Source organism: Glycine soja, chromosome 2, assembly GCF_004193775.1.
Source record: "Glycine soja cultivar W05 chromosome 2, ASM419377v2, whole genome shotgun sequence".
NCBI lineage: Eukaryota > Viridiplantae > Streptophyta > Magnoliopsida > Fabales > Fabaceae > Glycine > Glycine soja.
In genome coordinates, this window is record NC_041003.1 from 15172918 (window position 1) to 15190532 (window position 17615).

The 17615-nt window shown below is 32.0% G+C and overlaps 2 protein-coding genes across 3 annotated transcripts; one reads left to right on the forward strand and one right to left on the reverse strand.

The window, feature by feature from the left end:
* Window positions 1-7018: 7018 nt before the first annotated feature.
* LOC114390080 (ribosome-recycling factor, chloroplastic-like) lies at window positions 7019-11442 on the reverse strand. Of its 2 annotated transcripts, XM_028350766.1 has the most exons (9): window positions 11080-11442; window positions 10906-11001; window positions 9942-10039; window positions 9685-9796; window positions 9057-9098; window positions 8622-8678; window positions 8441-8491; window positions 7887-7943; window positions 7019-7346 (listed from the first exon to the last, which is right to left on the reverse strand). In XM_028350766.1, the coding sequence occupies exons 1-9, from the start codon at window positions 11332-11334 to the stop codon at window positions 7329-7331; spliced, it is 786 nt and encodes a 261-aa protein (XP_028206567.1). In that variant the 5' UTR covers window positions 11335-11442; the 3' UTR covers window positions 7019-7328. The 2 variants fall into 2 exon arrangements, with proteins under 2 accessions (XP_028206567.1, XP_028206574.1); XM_028350773.1 differs by lacking the exon at window positions 9057-9098.
* A 4330-nt stretch (window positions 11443-15772) lies between these two features.
* Window positions 15773-17410, forward strand: LOC114390095 (probable inactive patatin-like protein 9). The gene is made up of 2 exons (XM_028350783.1): window positions 15773-16867; window positions 17029-17410. The coding sequence occupies exons 1-2, from the start codon at window positions 15944-15946 to the stop codon at window positions 17242-17244; spliced, it is 1140 nt and encodes a 379-aa protein (XP_028206584.1). The 5' UTR covers window positions 15773-15943; the 3' UTR covers window positions 17245-17410.
* The last annotated feature ends 205 nt before the right edge of the window (window positions 17411-17615 follow it).

Sequence of the window (17615 nt, forward strand, 5' to 3'; positions counted from 1 at the left end):
TAAAAAGATTACCGGTGCTTGAAATGCTTATTTTTTATTTTTAAGAATATAATTAAGTTTTTCTGTAAATAAAGATATTTTCATTTCTTCAAAAAAAAAAGCTAAAGCAAAAAAGGGAGGTCACACAAAAATATCTTGTGGCATAGTTTGAGGGTAGAGGGATAGAATATAATATAGAGGAAAATTGGAATTGAAGATAAATATTGAAAAAGACATGAGGAGAATAAGGAGGAGGACATGAAATGGTGATTGATGGTGAAGTGGGTGGTTTCCCTTCCCAAAGTGAGGAATGAGTCAAACATATACTATTAAATTAAATAATAAATTGTATAATGAATACTAGCAGTTTATTATTCTTGTGATTTTTGCTAATATTCTTTGGTGTGTATGGGACCCATCCCATGGGGCTGCATGGTGGGACCTGGTTAAGGTTAGAGAACCAAAACCTATTCATCTGCAAAAGTGGGGACCCACCACTTTAAAATCCTACGTAACATCTCTATTTCCTTTCTTTTGCTTTTTTCTGATTGTCGTCCTACGTGGCACCGCCAACCATCAACATCGTGTTTCCAAGGAATTCTTATCAACCGTACGATTTTTGGGGTTCAGAATCGGATAGTCAGAAAATTAGCATGTTCAGAGAGGCGGCAACGTGGACGCTAGTGGGCCAGTAGCCATCAAAGCCCATTAAAATTTATACATTTTCTGTTATTATTATTTTTAAAATAATTATTGTAAAAGTGTATAAATTTATAACATATTAATCATGTAAAAAAATTATTCTAAGAGCTACATTTTATCTTAATTATTTATTTTCTTAAATTTTAAAAAATAAAATTAAATATTTATTATAATCATTAGATTTTAAAATAATAAATAATAAAAATATAAAATTACTTGTCAACTAAGTTCATATCTTCTCATTAATTGTTTATGAGTAAATGATACACAAAAATAATATTGTTATTATATCACTTATTTTATCTTATCGTACTTCTCAAACTCAAATAACCAAATATTAAGCATTCAAGCAATATTAGCTTTTTCCTTAAAAAAACAATAATAGTTTGTATTCCACCACAACTAAGAAATTCATAAAAATATACATCATATGATGATAATAAACTCATCTAATAACATATACCACAAAATATCAAAACTCAATTCATGGAAAGAACCAAACACTATTAGTAAAAAAATTACACCTTTTTGCTAGAACAAACATTTTAAAGGGAAAACCTTTTGTACAAAATTTAGCATAACACAACAACATCAATCACAATAGTATATTGTTGAGTTAATTAAGTTTCTAGCCTCTAATCTTTTTGAAATTCTATTTTTTAGTCTCTTAATTTTTTTTTAATAATTTTTAGTCCTCTGTTAATTTTTCATTGGCATTTTAGTCTTTCTAATTTTTTCCATTTTTAGTCTATTATTTATTTTTATTATTCAAAATTAGTCCAAATTATAAAATAAATGAGAGAGTAAAAATGAGCAAAGCAATGACCAATTTTGAGCAATCAAAATCAACAAATTAATGGAAGACTAAAAATTGTTTAAATTTTTTTTTAAGGACTAAAAATTATAATCTGAAAAAATTGAGGGACTAAAAGCTTGACTAACCTTATATTGTTTTAGAAATTTTTTTGTTAAAAATAATAAATTTTTATTTGATTATTTTCCTGATATTTTAAAATTTTATAAAAATTGAAAAACAAAGCAAACAGATTTTCAAATGGCTTCCCATTAAGAATTAATTTTTAAAGCGCAATTATATTTGTAATTTACTTACAGGACTAGATCTGCTCTCTAACATTTATGTTGAATTTTCAAACCTTCTTATGTGCATAAAAAAAAAAACTTCTTATAAGAGCTTGAACGTAAATAAAAGGATTAATTTTATTTTTTTTGTCTTTTTAAAGCTCAGCCACTTTGTTTATAAAAATGTATATATATTAATTAATTAACTCAAAATGTAAAACACCTATTTATTTCATATAAAATGTCTTTCATTAGACCGCATCTTACGTTTTCTATAATTTATTTGTCACATGTGGCAAAGTCTGTCCCATGGCTATGGTCCATCTTATCTTCGTGATAGAAAAAAAATAGTTCGCGACTTTGCGTGAGTGAAATTAAATTTGTTGCCAAACATAGTTTAATTCCCTTAATCAAAATTTCCACTTCAGAGATCTCAATTAATAGAAGATTCAAAATTTTCTTATAAATTAATTTTATTCTCTTTACTTTTTTCCTGCACTCAATGAGAATTCTGTAAACCATATTCATGTGACAGAACTTTCCTTATATTCTAGTAGTGTCTGATTAAAAATAATGCTGTAATAAACTATTGTTACCAATCAATGACCTAATATGACCCCCTCGTCCCCTCTTTTAGTTGCGTAAAAGGTTGAATATGAAGTAACTTGAACATATACCCTTATAAGACACACTCACACACACACATCTTAGTGATCAAAATTCAAAAGCATGTTCCTCGATGCACAAAGATGCCTTTATCCTTTTTTAATAGCTTCGGTTATAGTTAACTCCTCAATTAATCTTTGCATCCTTTGGATAAGAGAAAGGGGTATTATTTTATTAAAAGATTGATAAAAATCAAAGCAAGTATATTTTTATGACACAAGGAAAAGCAAGCACTGTATTTTATTTAATAAAGTAGACGTTATTGAAACTGTATTATACAAATATAATGCATGAACAAGTTCTACTACTAAGGCATAAAAAAATGATTCAATTATAAAATTGAAAAAAAATAAAAGCGTCCTTCATTGGCTTTCCGACACTTTTTATTTGCATATAATATGATATGCAAAGCTACGATAGGTATCCCCTTCCCCTTCCCACTTGTCTTATACTATTAATTTAATGGTAATGCCCTTATTATTAAGATATAAAACTAAGTTTATGCTCACCTTCAATCAGATTTGGTCATTGATTAATGGGCTCACTCTACCTGCACATGACCAATCGCGATTTGGATGTTAATATAATACTTTTTTTTTAATTAAACTAGCTAATTGAGCTTATTGTATACATTTTGACCTAAGCTAGTTACCATGTATAATAATTTTTTAACGAACATGCACAACTGACGATAAAATAATGACATATATTAGCGAGTTAAGACAAACGCACTCATTCAACTTAAACAAACAATAAAACCGAAGAAAGAAATCTAATCTTTAATTAATTAAATTTGTTGGATTCAAGTTGTCTTCACACACAAAAGTGGCAATATTAGTTTTATTTGGACGTATCTGTTGATGTGGCAAGCACTTGTTGCTCCACATCAGAGTTGTGTTCTTGAATAGTGAAGATTCCGGAAATGTGAATTTGTTTCGTTTCTAATCGTGGAGATCTCTATGATTAGGAAATATAATAGCATTTAATTACACTGCGAAGCAACAGCAATAAAATATTCATTACTGTTCTACTATGGGACTATTATTTTTTTCAAAGAAAAAGTTCCGATAATCCTTTATTTTTCTTTCTTTCAAGATGAGTTTACGATGACAAAACTATTTAATAATGTTTTTGTAGACTGTAACAAGCTGTAAATGGAACGCTCTAGACCAATGTTCAAACAATGTTAGGTTTGTGACTTTATTTTTTATTCATTTATATAAAATGTATTTTAAGAAGTTTTCATTTCATTAACACTTATCAACTCTCCATTACACCCGAAATTTTAATATATTCGGATTCCAACGAAGTAAACAAATATTTGGTCAACAGAGATAAGAATTTTAAAAAATATATCAAATGAAGGGAACCAAAAGGAAAAGCACTTTCCCAGTGCATGCCTGCAAATCATGAGAAATAACGCATAAGAAATACAAGATGAATTACATACAGTATATGGTGTGTTTTACAAGTCACCCTAGTAGTTAAATGTAGGTTTAAATAAGCTTGTTTGATAAGTAAATTTATTTTAATAACTTATAACTTATTTGAATTTTTTTTATCTTTTTTTTTTGCTCATTTTAGAAAAATACTTTTTGACATATTTGTTTTCATTCTTATTGTGGAATTTGAACAACTATTTTTAAGATTATTTTGTCTAAATTCAAACTACTTGTTTTAATTAATAATTTAATTTTAATTTTTAATTCCTATTAAAATATTTGGTCACTAACTGAAATTGATAAAAAAAACTTGAAAATATAAAATTATTATTATTTTTGTTTTAAAATAATATTATTACAAATTTTATTCAACTATTAAAAATATAAATATATTTAATTAAATTATAGCTTTTGGTGAAAAAGAAGTAAACGTCACAAAAAAATATCTTAATTTTTAACATAATAAGTTATTTAAAATAAATTCAAATTTTAAAAATATAAAAAAATAGTGACCAATAATTAAATATGCCCTTTTACATTTATCACCCAATAGTTATAACATAGAACAGCTTAGATGGGGTTTATTTAGTTAGCTTAATCATAAATATAATTTCTTTCTATGAAATGAGAGTCTTGCCATTGCTATCGTTGACTTAAAATATAGGGTTCAACCCATGTTTATTTAGATCAAAAGCAAATTTTAGGATGATTTTTTAATTAAAAAATAATAATTTTATTGAATAAATGGTAATCAATTAATTTATTATAATTTATTTTTTAAAATATTTCAAACTTTTAGAACTGAAGACCCCCTTAATATATTATTGCAATTATTTTTGCTTAATATATATATTTTTTATTTAAATAGGAAGTATAATCTTTTAACATAGTAGAAAAATTATTAATCAATAGAGATTAAAAAATAAAAATTTGGTGGAATATTTTAAATGGAAATAAAAAAAGTTATGAAGGAAATTTTAAAAAATAAGACTTCTAATAAACTAATATTTTTTTTTACCAATCTCATAAACTAATCATTAGATAACTAGTATTTTGTAAATACTATTTCTAAATAAAAATATTGTTTGAAATAGCTAGAATTGAGGGTTTACTTACCTTAATATTTTGGATTCTTTTCCGGAATATTTTGGCTTCAAAAGTGCACACCTTTGTTGATCACATCACTTTGAGTTCTCTATGTTTCGAATGATAAATAATATCTTAACGACCGTTGGTCGTCAAAACGATTTTTTGAACATTTACTATAATAAATTATTATCTCACCATTGAACTTTTTTGCTGAAAGTGAGATAAAGGAAAAAGGATTGAAACATGAAAAATATTTTGTTAAGAATGAAATGAGACAACAAAAAAATATCTCTTTTAACTTTAAAGTATTTTTTAAATACATGTATATAAAAATGATAAAAAAAATAATAATGACGTATAAAGATTATTATGTACAGAGATTAATGCTCAAATTGAACCCCCAACAGTGGTTTCGAGCTGATCAGATTAATGCTCAAGATTATTATGTATAAAGATTATTGTATACCACTTGATTCGGTCACATAAATATATTTAACTGATAAAGAAAAATTTGGGTTTTATGACTTTTTTTTTTTCCTGGGAACAGAAAAGGGGCTATAAGCCCAAACTAAAAACCAGGAAAGAAAGAAACAGCAGACATATCTTCAAGCAATGCTATCTGAATCCAAGCAGGTGGATTATCATAGTAATGAACTTGACTTTTTTTCTTCTTAATCCCAGTTCTTCCTTATGGTTTCAAAGTCGGTTTCAAACCCGAATAAAGGAGAGGATTATGTTGAAGTCCATGACAGTCAACACAAAAGACTGTATGCTTTACCATAAATGCTAAGGCTAAATTGTTTCCTGGAAGTAATGTGTTGTATAGCTCAAGAATAGAGTCGAATGAGTTAGAGCAGCTACAATGGCACCCAAATGTAGTGTTAAAAGAAATCTTATGGTGAATAATATTTTTTTAAATTTTGGTCTTTAAATAAATTTAATGGCGTTTTATCATTTATGTAACCATCCCCACCAAATAGAATAAAACTTTTTGTTAAATTTGTTGTAGCTGTTTCTTCTAAGTTCATCCTTAATTTTGGTCCAGTTATTCAACTAGGAATAAATGTTAGCCAAAGAAAATAGCTCTGGCACAGCTGGATATTTTCACATAAGGTTGTAAAAGCCAAAACTCTAAGTAAACTCAAAACGCTTCAACAAACTCTGATAATATTCAGACATAAGGTAAAATCCCATCACAAGTCATAATAGAGACTCAAAGACAGAACACATGACGACAAGTTATTTGATTTTGCTCCAAAACCAGTGTAAAAGGATGTCTACAGTCATATCAAATGTCACAGATGTCTGCAGTGGTATCAAATGTCACATTGTCTTTGTATTAGATTTTGCAACATGGTATGTTAGAAGGATATCATAGTGTTCCAAAAAGTATTCCATATCAAAGCACAATAACTAGGTCTTTATTCTTTGTGCAAACCTTACTCCCTCAGAATGGGTTGACAATGGATGTTAGTTCACATCCTTGTTCCTTCAGACTCATTGGCTCGTTCTTAACTCAATTTTAGGAATGATTGCACTTATAGGTGGCAAAACGAGCTAACCGGTCCAATACAAGCCGGTCTAATGCGGGTTGTAGGCTATAATAGGCAGCATAAAAAATCCAGATTTAATTTGGGCCTAAATAATGAAGTCCAAGCCCTATAAAAGTCCGATAACTTTTAATAGGTTTTTGTGGACTTATAGTCCACATTGGGCCATAATTATGTCAGGCTAAAAAGCTCGCATTTAATTTGGACTAAAATTTAAACTCAAACCCTACATTTAGTCCTGCTGGCCTGCTCCATTCTATCACCTCTATTTGCACATGTTTACTAACTACACATTTAAAAAAACTTATTTATAACTTATTTGGACTTATCTTATGACACAGGGACTGGCGTAAGTGTTTGGGGAAGCTTATGAATACAACTTATATATATGAAAATAGTTTAATTATATTTGTTTTATGATTAAAAAACAACGTATACTTATATGATAAGTACTTAATCACTAAGTGCTTAATTAAGTTATTTTCCTGAACGTACCCTGTTATCCATAAATGAGTCTGACAGTCAGCTAACTTGATTTTTATACCTAGAATCATAAACTTGTAAGAGTCTACCATAGCCTCAAGAGTTTGACAACAATGGTTCGGTGAGGGTCTAATTTCAATGAAGAATTACGTGAAATAAATCCAATTTACAGACATGAACTCACCTTTCCAATTTGAAAAACATCTATTTAATTCAAAAGTTTGTCTTCTGTATAACCAATGAACATGCGCATTAATCATCCAACCCTGGAGCAAAGTAGGCACAAAATTTGACCTTCTTTAGATAGAACTCAGCATTTACTTTTTGCAACAAAGCATCAAACTGTGAGCAATTCCTGAAATACAGGTTGGAAGAAATTACTTGCCAAATCCCAAATAATTAAAAGGAAATCATGGAGTATAGAACAAAAAATTTGAAAACAGTTAATACTTAATACAGATGAGTGATGAATATCATACAGTAATGCATAATTTGATTTTGCTAGATGTAGTTATAGTCAATTATAACTTCTTGTTTGCATATCTCCCTTCCCAACCACAAAAGCATGTAAATCTCCAGCAGGTTATTGATGACCACAGTCAAGTCAGAAGCACCATTGTCTAAATGTGCAAATGAACTCAGTTTCTAACACCCTTTACCCATGATACCACGACCAAATGAAACATCATTTGTAGATCTTTAGAACGCCAATTTCTAGAACACATTGACTAATGTGGTGGACATAGAAAAAGGGGGAACATGTCATAGAAGCAATTACTAAAGTAATATTACACATGTGGCCTTGGGCATGTAATCCATGTTTAAGTACCTCATTAATTTACCATCTGTCATAAGCTATTAGTAAAGATCTCAGTTAGGCGGAAATATATAATACCTTTTCTTTCTGTTTGAAGATGGTGTCAACTTTCTTCATATACTCATCTGTCAGCTTCTACACAGTATAAGAATTAACATGAGGAAAATAAAGGAAAATTGTCTATTCTATATTTGAAATGATAATCTTGGCTTATAAATCCATCATTTACTAATGAGAAAATTAAATTAATTATGTTAACAAGAAAATTTCAGAGATACTGAACAGACAGGTAAAAAATAAATTGCTTTCTACAATATAATATGAAGAACATCCCCAAGGTACAATAAAAGACAAATAAAAGTTGTCTAGCCTACAACTTACAAAAAATCAATTCCATTCTTTGATACATATGAAACCAAACATTTTCTCACTATATTGGGCAGGTTACAAATGCAAAGCAGGCAAAAACTACTCCCCAGTGGTATATTCATTGCATATTCCAGCCTGGCTTTGTGATTGCTCCATTTCACACAATTGCCCCATCCCCAAGAAAAAAAGAAAAGGGAGATGGAAACTGGAATTTTAAATGGACTAAAAGTACATAGAAACTTATATAAGTGCTCTCAAGTTACCTGCAAATCACTTGACAAATCCTTCACATTATCTTCGGAGAGCTTTTTCTCCTATCAGAAAATTCCGAAAAAATAATTAAAACATGAAATCCAACAAAACTGAAAAAGGAGGAAAATGGCACAAACACTAGAAAGAAATTGCTGAAGAGAGCTAATAAGGTGAGTAATTTGAGATTCAAACCTTCTCAAGTTTATCATAAGCTTTTAATGCATCTCTTCTTATATTCCTCAAAGCCACCTATAAAAAAAAGAAAATACATACAAACATGCAATTTAGCTGAAATATTTATCACTTATTCTAGAAGCTTACAAGATATAAAGCTATATGATTTACATAGCAAGTCGTATTGCAGTACTACATCCGAACAGTAAGCACTCTTCACATACGTTAGTAACTTTAATTGTTCACGTAATAACCTGTATCCCTCACCTGATTACAACTACAAGTTTCAGAATAACAGGGAAAGAAAACAAAATTTGGTATTTACATTTCAACAATTGGCTGAAGTTTGTTCCTTCTTAACCATGAAAGAGGTTTTAGGGAGAATAAATTCCTCAAATTGGAAAAAAACAAGCAAGTTCCCTATCTCAAAAATAAAGTATTCAGCAAATATACCTTCCCTTCTTCAGCTTGTTTAGCCACTATCTTTGATAGTTCCTATAAAGAAAAGCAATATAAATTAAAATTATAGCTTAAGAGCTAGTTTGTTTAAGATTAAACAAAAAAAAAGTGAATCTATTGTAAAGCTTTACTTTTTCATAAGCTAATATTTTGGCTTCTAAAGATAGCACTTAACAATTTTTTTTAGTTTCTTTTCTAAAACTTATGAACATATATTATTACTATTTACTAAAAAAACACTTTTCCTTTGGGAAAAAAACACAAACAGACCCTAAGTTATTCAGATGACATCAAGAAATCAACATATTCATTTAGACCTTCAAATATTCATTAAAATTTATGCATATAGGACCTTTATATAAAACGGTACAATCTCATAAACAAAATAAATTGATAACTAAAACTATTGGAATCATGGCAAACAACATATTAAGTCACTGTAGAGATCAGTTTTCTCATGGGTCATGACTGTAGAAGAGGTGATTCTATGCGATTTTGTTAATAGTTAAATAAGAAATGAAAACCAATTAAGAATATTACTTTCAGTCAATGAGAACAAGAATGTAATTGACAGAGAAAAAATAAACTTAGACACTGCAGCATCAATGGAACTGGAGAATACCTTCCTCCTATCAGATGTCAACTGTGGGATGCTCAGTCGTATCAATTCTCCATCATTATTTGGAGTCATACCAAGATCAGAGCTAACTATGGCTTTCTCTATAGCCTTCAAGCTAAAAAAAATATGAATAATCAAGAGTTTGCTAAGTATTACTCTACACACAGGATAGCACATCATCACGTTCAATAAGCTTGAATAAGATCAGTTTGATGTTTGTTGTCTATGGCAACCTGTCTGGTATGTCATGTATGGTATACCTTGATTTGTCATATGGCTGTACCAAAAGAGAACTGGCATCAGGAGTGCTAATTTGAGCGATGCTCTTCAAGCTAACTGGGCTTCCATAGTATTCCACCTAGAAACACGTTATGAAACAGCTCATCTACAGGACATAACTCTTTACAAAATAAACTAAATACATTTGATCACTTTCATTTTAGCACTTAGTTAACTGGTGATTACAATCATATCTGAGATTTTATCATTAACTAGATGTGATTGTGTGAGCTATAGTAGTTGAACCAAATCAATAGTAGAGCCAGGATATCAATTTGATGGGTCAGTTTCCTATGGAAGTTGGAGGCTCCTTATTATTATCATCATTACTAAAGAACAATGTGGTAATCAGACATGGTGGTTTTTTTTTTTGAAAGGCCAATGTTAGTTGTTAATTTGTTAGTGGGAGGGATTCAATAGGACCTCTCCCTCCCCCCTCTCCCTTCAAGGCTTCAACCACCAACCCAACCTTATAACTCCAGTAATCAAACATGATGTAATTGAAAAACACTCAACAAATCCAAATCAAATGAAAAAAAAAAAGGTAACAAAGCAAAAGCTGATAATAACATATAGGCTTCATGCAAGAAAATGTGACCATGACAGACAAACGGGAAACACTGAGCATTAAACTTTGAGTTCATTCATCAGTACTGAAGAGTAAACGACATACCGTATACGATACAATTTTAAGAATCCTAAATATACGTGTCATCCAGTTACAAATCAGCTAACCCTACTTTTGGAATCATTGAAACAAAAATGATTTGCAAGTGAATTGTTTTCGATTATAAAATCAAATGCTTAAATCAGTACATAAGTGATACAAAAAGAGATAAATTTCAGAGCAAATAAGCGCAAATTGAGTGCAACAAAATAAACCAAGTCCACTGAACATGCATTTTTTCTAGAATGTGGTAGCAGATTAAAAGAGTGTATGTATACCTGAATTTTGTCAAGCATGGATGGGTTTGCTCTCCCTGTCCTTATGGAACTGAAATTTGTACGGACATTATCAATAGTCCTATCCATCCTGGTTTTCTGAGAGAGGGAAAGAGAGAGAGAGATTAAAGAATTGAAGGACGCAAAGCGAGAGAGAGAGAGAGAGAAGTTTATTACAGCATCTTTTTCAATTGCGGCTTTTTCGGCTTCAATTTCTTCGATAGTAGCAGCCCTCACAAGTGTTGTTCTCCCTTTGGAAAGGAGGGGTCTTGGAGAAAGTGCGAAGGCGCGAGGGAGCTTGAGAGTTGCATAGCTTGCAGAAGAGGCGAAGGAGCGTTGTTGCTGCTGCTGGGAGAGAAGAAGAAGGCCTTTGGGAGGGTTTTGGAAGATGATGGAGCCGACAGAGGCTGTCGGAGAGAAAGAGGTTGCCATCACACCCTGCGCCTTGTGTAATGTTGATGACGTTGTCTTGTGGATAACAACTTTCTCTTTTCAGCACTTTCTTCTCTTCGCCTAAATTGCTAAGGCCACAACCATGCTCAACCAGGAGTTATTACAATTTTACCAATTTATTCATTCCCAAAAATTATTTTTTCAGAAAACAAGTGGTTAGTCTTACGGTATTGGATTCTATCCATCTTATAAATGAAAAAAATTGTGATTAAAACTTAAGAAAAAAGAATCTCACATTAATCTAATTTCCTGTTACATAAACTCAATCACGAAAATTAACAATATAAAATATTTCTACATTATTATTATCCAATTATGGCTGTTATATAAAATAAATTTAGATTTTTATAATAATTATTATTTAGTATCTATTTGGTCAACAATGTAATTTTCTTTACACTCTATACATAAAAGATAAACTCGTTTTTAAATATACGCTCCAAAATTTAGTTTTTAAAACAGATATTTTAATAGAAGCAAATACAAAATCATCAAAGAAGGGGCAATGAGAAGAAAAAAAAAAGTACACAGAATGCCCTATGTGCCACTCGTTTCAACGTAGGCAGCTGAAGTTAAAGCCCATTCTCTTTTTGTTTTCGGCAACAACCCAAAGCCCATCTTGTTTTTGTTTTCTGAGACAACCTAAAGCCCATCTTGTTTTTGTTTTCTGAGACAACCTAAAGCCCATCCTCAATAAATATTGTCATCGCCCAAATTATTGGCTACAAGAGTTTTTTTGTTGTTGAATGCCTATAACTCTATGTTAAATTAAATGCTATGCATTTCTAATGAGGTGGGATGACCTGAATATCTCAAACACGTATTAACATCGCATTACTTTAAAATAAATTAAAAACATAAAAAAAGATAAAGAAGATGTAACTCCTATATATGCATTGTGTGCACATGTATATGCATATGTAAAGATCTACGATCAAATATATGAATTAACTGAGATAAAAAAATTTATTTTAGTTAAATAAGTGATTTCGGGTTTGAGTCTTTGATATATTATTATGTTAAATACTTAAAAAAAATTATTATCTATAATAATATTATTTGGCTCGAGCAAATCTAATAAATCTGCACATATATGAAGCACGAACTTTTTTTTTAGTAAATCTACATATTTTCCTAGACACCTAAAAAAAACTGCTAAATAGTTAAGTACTTTATTAAATGAACTTGGATATTTACATTATATATCATATTTGTTTGATGGGCTCACAGTTAATAGGTTCAACCACGTACGAGTCTAAATTATCTAATGGCTATCAGGCTGTGATTCGTTTGTTAGTGATGGTGATATTGATTAGTCTTTTTGTGGCTTCCACGAATGCTGCTGGGTGGACTATCATATACTTTCCTATAAACAGTGGGTTTCTATACCAAGAGTTTCCATGTTGACAATAATCTAAGTGCTTCCTTCTTCCGCATCTTCGTTTTACTTTCCATATTCCTTAAACTGTGTTATTGAATATGGCACATTTGCCATTCACTTATCATGCATTTAAATCCTGAATAGGATGTGATGAATATCTTCCAAATTTATATATTACAAGGTGCACAAGTTGGTGCACACGTATCAATAATCATCGTATATCTTAATATATATGCATCATCAAAACAAAATTGATCTTGCAAGTTGCAAGTAACCATTACTCATGTTAATATATATTCTTAGAGCGTCTTGCCAAACCGTTGCACATGTTCCTGCATCATGCCCTTGCATTTTATTTTTTATATATCGTGCACTTACGGCATTTCAGTTAGATAATCTGCCTGAAGAATTATTTTTTGCATCGGGGCTTGTTCTCATGTTTGTTATTTTAAGTTTATGACTACGTTCTGATAACAAATTGAGAGCTAAGTGATAGACAGACTCTATAAATAGGATGGGTGCTCTCAGTTTTGTATCATCAAACCCACTTCTCTATTCACAAAAAATACACCATCTATTCAGAGTGAGCAAAGGTCTGGAAGAACAAATCTTTCAGGTTCGTGTGTGCGCCGCTTCCCATTCAATTTGCAATGGTTGAAGGTACGCTCGTAATTCTGTTTAATTTCCACTGTTTGATCTAAATATGCTATTTAAATTTATTTGCATGTTTAGATCAGTATATATGTATACTTTTTTACACCCTCAACCCAATATTTGTGCATCTTTATTTACATTTGCTCAGCATCATAGTCAGGCTTAACGATTATAAGTTCCAGTGTATCCAAATTATATATTAATAGAATACATAATTATTTTGCTATAATAAGTATCTTCTTCAATACGAGGATCCAGTTTTTCACGTGATATTCTTTATTCCTAACAATTGATAATAATGTTATATATTTCGTATCCGCATAATAGCTGGATAGGCACCAGTAAATGAACTCTTTTAAATGATTTGTCGAACACCCTTTTTTTTTTTTTCATTCTCTAATAAAATACATGATCTGATCTGCTTTCAGGTTTACTTAGATCTTTTGAATCTTATTACAACTTCATTGTTAGTAATCTCTTCAATAAATAAAATTTATTAAGACTAGAACAGTTGTTAGGAGACTTGTCGTTTAATTAAATGTATCGTATATTATGCTCATTAATTTTTCTATTAATCATATCAAGAGATCCTCGTGTCGTGAGACTAATTCAAACATTTTTCTGCTACAAAGAAAATATTTGTCCTACTTATACTAAGCAAGTGTTTAAGTGTTTGGATATAAATGATTAATTTGCTGAAGTTATTGTCTAATTATTTAAGTAATATCAAATTTAATTTTTGACAAAAATAATTTTTTTATCAGATTTTACTTATTTTTCAGTTGAACTTCTATTAGTCATAATCTTTCTTCTCTGATAAATGGAAAGATTAAAAAAAAATACTTAAAATGAATTAAACACTTCCTCACATGTTAACATGTGATTCTATACTTGCCGATCGGACACAGTACCAGTCAAAATACTGGCCCAATAATCATCCTGGACACTAGTCCATTTAACTAAGTAGGACATCTCACCAAAATGAGTCAATAATTTTCATTGACCTCTTGAATTTGTGGCAGGCAAGCTTTAGAGTCAACCAAAATGACTTTTTATGTTGAAGGGAGAAAAAAACCATAAAACTAAGAGGACCAAAAGACCAATCCTCCTAAAATCGTGTATTACTGTTACACTTTAGGTATGTTTTTGGCAATTTCATTCTAGGGCCGTTAAAGCTGTATAAACTGGGCATCTAATTTCGTAGCTAATTCCTTAACCTTCTTCTTTTTTATCTACTGTGTTCCACCCCATTCTAACATTCCAACTAAGAAGGCAGAAAGTGATGAATATGTGTGAACAACTAACAAACATACCTCCTAGCATAATATCGTTGTTTTTATTGTTATTACTGCAATAAAAACTATTTTTAAAAACATGGTTTTAATGTAAATTATTGTCAAGTTCTGTAAAAAAAAATAACAATTGCCAGTTATATTTGAATACTTCTTAAAAATGAGGATGGCGAGAATAGTATCATTTTTTATTTCAACATATCAACAAAAAAAATCCAACCCTATGAAATACTGAAAAATCTTTTTTTTCTTTTATTTATTTTTAAAAAAGCTTACTGTTCTTGTTTAAATTTTAAAATGAAAATGAAAATTTCAAGAAAAATATCAGATTTTGATGACATTTTTTTGGTGGGTAGACTTTTGATAATTTTGATAAGGGCTTTGAGTATCTTCTAAAAACCTATAATTATAACCAAATATAAATAAACAAAAATAGCTTTTATTTTAAATAGAAACACTAAAGAAATCATCTTTACATGTACTTTTAAAATCACTTCTTTTAAAAATGGCCTCTCAATAAGATTGGTTTAGTTTTGTTTTTTTATGATGTAAGGTTGGTTTAGTTTGATCTTATAAAAAACTTTAACTAACTTTAAATCATATCATTCCAACTAATGTTGGATTGGTTTAGTTTGAGTTATTGAATTTTCAAAGGACAAAATGAAACACAAAATATTCTAATAATTATAATTACTTCACTCATCCGTTTATATAGAAGTAGTAGAAGATTGATAGTTCCTTACCTAGTATCATCTTCAAATAAATTTCTTGGCGTCTGTGGTTTTCTAAGAAACTTGTAATTACATAAAACGCATGACTCCTCTCCCCAAGAGACTTCCTCTGCAGTTAAACATGGAAGACTAAATCAAGAAAAATAAATAAAATAATAGTAATGACTGCGGCTGCTACTACGCTGACTTACTGAGCCGAGCCGAGGTTGGCGCTACCCGCAACCCGATAACAGCACGCGCGCCTGCACGTGCATACACACGGGACCAAACAAAGAAAAATAAAAACAAATCACAGTTATTATAAACAAGTGCCTAAGTGTGCAATTAAATATAAAAACGAACCTTGTTTTTACTCTCACCAACTCTACTCAGTTAAGCCATTTATTCCTCTCAGCACCAAAGCGTGACACTCTCTTTGCTTTCTTACCTTCCAATTTCCATTCTTTTATTCTCTCTGCAACAGCCACACTATTCAAATCTCTTTCTTTCTAAAAATTAAAAGCAGAGAATTAACCTAAGAGACTGAGTCAATGGAGTTTAGTAAAGTCACTCTGGAGATCTTCTCCAAACTGGAGCACAAATGGCTCTCTCATTGTAAAGCTACCAACAAAACCCGCATTCTCAGCATTGACGGCGGAGGAACCACCGCCATTGTCGCCGGCGAAGCTCTCATCTACCTCGAGGATCAGATCCGTCTCCACACCTCCGATCCTCACGCTCAGGTAGCCGATTTCTTCGACATCGTCGCCGGCACCGGCATTGGCGCCATCCTCGCCGCCATGATCACCGCCGGCGACGCCTTCGGCAGGCCGCTCTACACCGCCAGGGAAGCCGTCCGTCTCGTTTCGGAGAGAAACTCCGAACTCTACAAGCTGAAATCCGGCGGAATCTTCCGCCGGCGCCGGAGATTCTCCTCCAGTAGCATGGACAACGCGTTGAAGCAAGTGTTCCGGAGAAAGGAGGACGGACGGTTGTTGACCTTGAAGGACACGTGTAAACCGGTCCTTATTCCTTGCTTCGACCTCAAGAGTTCCGCGCCGTTCGTGTTTTCGCGCGCCGACGCGTCCGAGTCTCCGAGCTTCGACTTCGAGCTCTGGAAGGTGTGCCGAGCCACGTCAGCGACGCCGAGCCACTTCAAGCCATTCGACTTAGCTTCCGTCGACGGCAAGACCTCCTGCTCCGCCGTGGACGGCGGCCTTGTGATGAACAACCCTACGGCGGCGGCCGTCACGCACGTCCTCCACAACAAGCGCGATTTCCCGTTGGTTAACGGCGTGGAGGATCTCCTGGTCCTCTCCTTGGGGAACGGATCGTCGAACGCAAAAGCGTGCGAGAGTCGCACGTGCTCAACGCCGTCGGTGGTTGACATTGTACTCGACGGTGTTTCCGAGACCATTGACCAGATGTTGGGGAATGCCTTCTGCTGGAACCGTACGAACTACGTCAGAATCCAGGTACGTGAAAGTGAATGCTTCTGCTTCTGCTTCAATTCTACCTTTTTTATCTTCCATCTTTTATATGTCTGTTCTCTGCGTTGTGCTCAGAATTCAGACACTGTTTGGTTTCCTGAAAAATGAAAATAAAAGTGAAATTAACGGCGTGTGTTGCATGACAGGCGTTCGGCTTGGGAAATGAAGCAATGAAGAAGGAAGAGTTTCTCCAAGAGAGGGGACTCGAATCGTTACCGTTTGGCGGGAAGCGGTTACTGACGGAGACTAATGGAAACAGAATAGATAGCTTCGTGCAACGTCTTGTTGCTACCGGAAAACCAAGCCCGCCGTCAAGTCCCTGCAAGGATTCCGCCGTCAACCCTCTCGCTAATGGCCGCTAGTTTTTTTTTACTTAACAAATTTTTGGCTTCCTTTTTTTTTTTTTTTTAGCTTTTAACGGTGTAAAGTGTAACTAGTGTTTTTACCTAGTTATGCCAGCTGTCGTAGTTAATAGCATTTAATAATTTACCACTGCTACCTGGTATATTTACTCATTGCCTTCTCTTACAATTTTCCTCGCTTTATTTTGATTATGATTTCTTGGATTAGTGGCGTAAATGATGGGTGTGGTTTTACCGAACACAGACACAACACAAGGATTGGATTTGGACCTGCTGTTTATTTAGTTTACCGTTCTTATTTTAGTTTCTAGTCTTGGAACGGTAATTATGAAATTCTTAAAATAACTTATTGTTTTACATTTATATTATAT